General features: G+C 38.3%; 1 protein-coding gene across 1 annotated transcript; it reads right to left on the bottom strand.

The window, feature by feature from the left end:
• Positions 1–147: 147 nt before the first annotated feature.
• LOC112094865 (UDP-glycosyltransferase 86A1-like) lies at positions 148–697 on the bottom strand (the record flags this gene model as incomplete). Its single annotated transcript, XM_024176575.1, has 1 exon — positions 148–697. A coding segment is annotated over exon 1 (538 nt), but the record flags the coding sequence as incomplete, so codon positions are not given.
• Positions 698–757: the final 60 nt, after the last annotated feature.

The following is a 757-nucleotide window of genomic DNA, read 5'->3' as shown; positions in this document are numbered from 1 at the left end:
TTCATGTTGCACTAGTTCTAGAAACCCAAAAATATGAAATGTTTCAAAAATATTCCTCATTTTTAAGAATATTATATATGTATATTACACTACAAAAAGAATTTATACAAGTATTGTGTATGAAAATTATTTGGGGACATGGCATACCTTGTGGAGGAAAATGACTATTAGTAATGAGGAGTTCCATGTGGTAGTATATGTTGAACACCAAAGCCGGTTGGGTCCAAAAAGAAATGTTGACAAGCTTATACTTGTGGGCTATATGTGATGCCCATGTGTAGAAAGTATCCGCAATTAAGCAAGAAATTGATGGATCAGAATTAACTAAATTTCCAACAAGCTCATCCACATGGACAGGGAGGCTTAGAAAGTTTAGCGCAACGAATTGCGGATTTAAAATTCTGTTGAAATCCAATGGAAAACCGTCGGTCATCGTCTTGTAGCGTATGTCAAGGCCCGACTCACGGGCTCCGGTGAAGATGTCGTCTTCGATGGCAGCGGCGGAGGTGCTATTGGGTTGTGATTTGGTTAATTGGTGGTGGATGAATTCTGTGTTGACAAAGGTGATTGCGAAGCCCTTTGATGCTAGTTTCATGGCTAGATGGATAGATGGGGTCACATGGCCTTGGTAAGTGAGGGGAAACATTATAGCATGAGGCTTTGAATGGTTTTTCTCCTTCTCCATGGAAAAAATTGGGACAGCTATCAATGGATATGATATGACATGATATGTTCAATATATATATATATATATATA

Source organism: Morus notabilis, unplaced genomic scaffold (genome assembly GCF_000414095.1).
Source record: "Morus notabilis unplaced genomic scaffold, ASM41409v2 C11305753, whole genome shotgun sequence".
In the NCBI taxonomy this organism is placed as follows: Eukaryota; Viridiplantae; Streptophyta; class Magnoliopsida; order Rosales; family Moraceae; genus Morus; species Morus notabilis.
The sequence above is the reverse complement of the archived record's forward strand: the minus strand, read 5'-3'. Positions and strand labels throughout refer to the sequence as shown.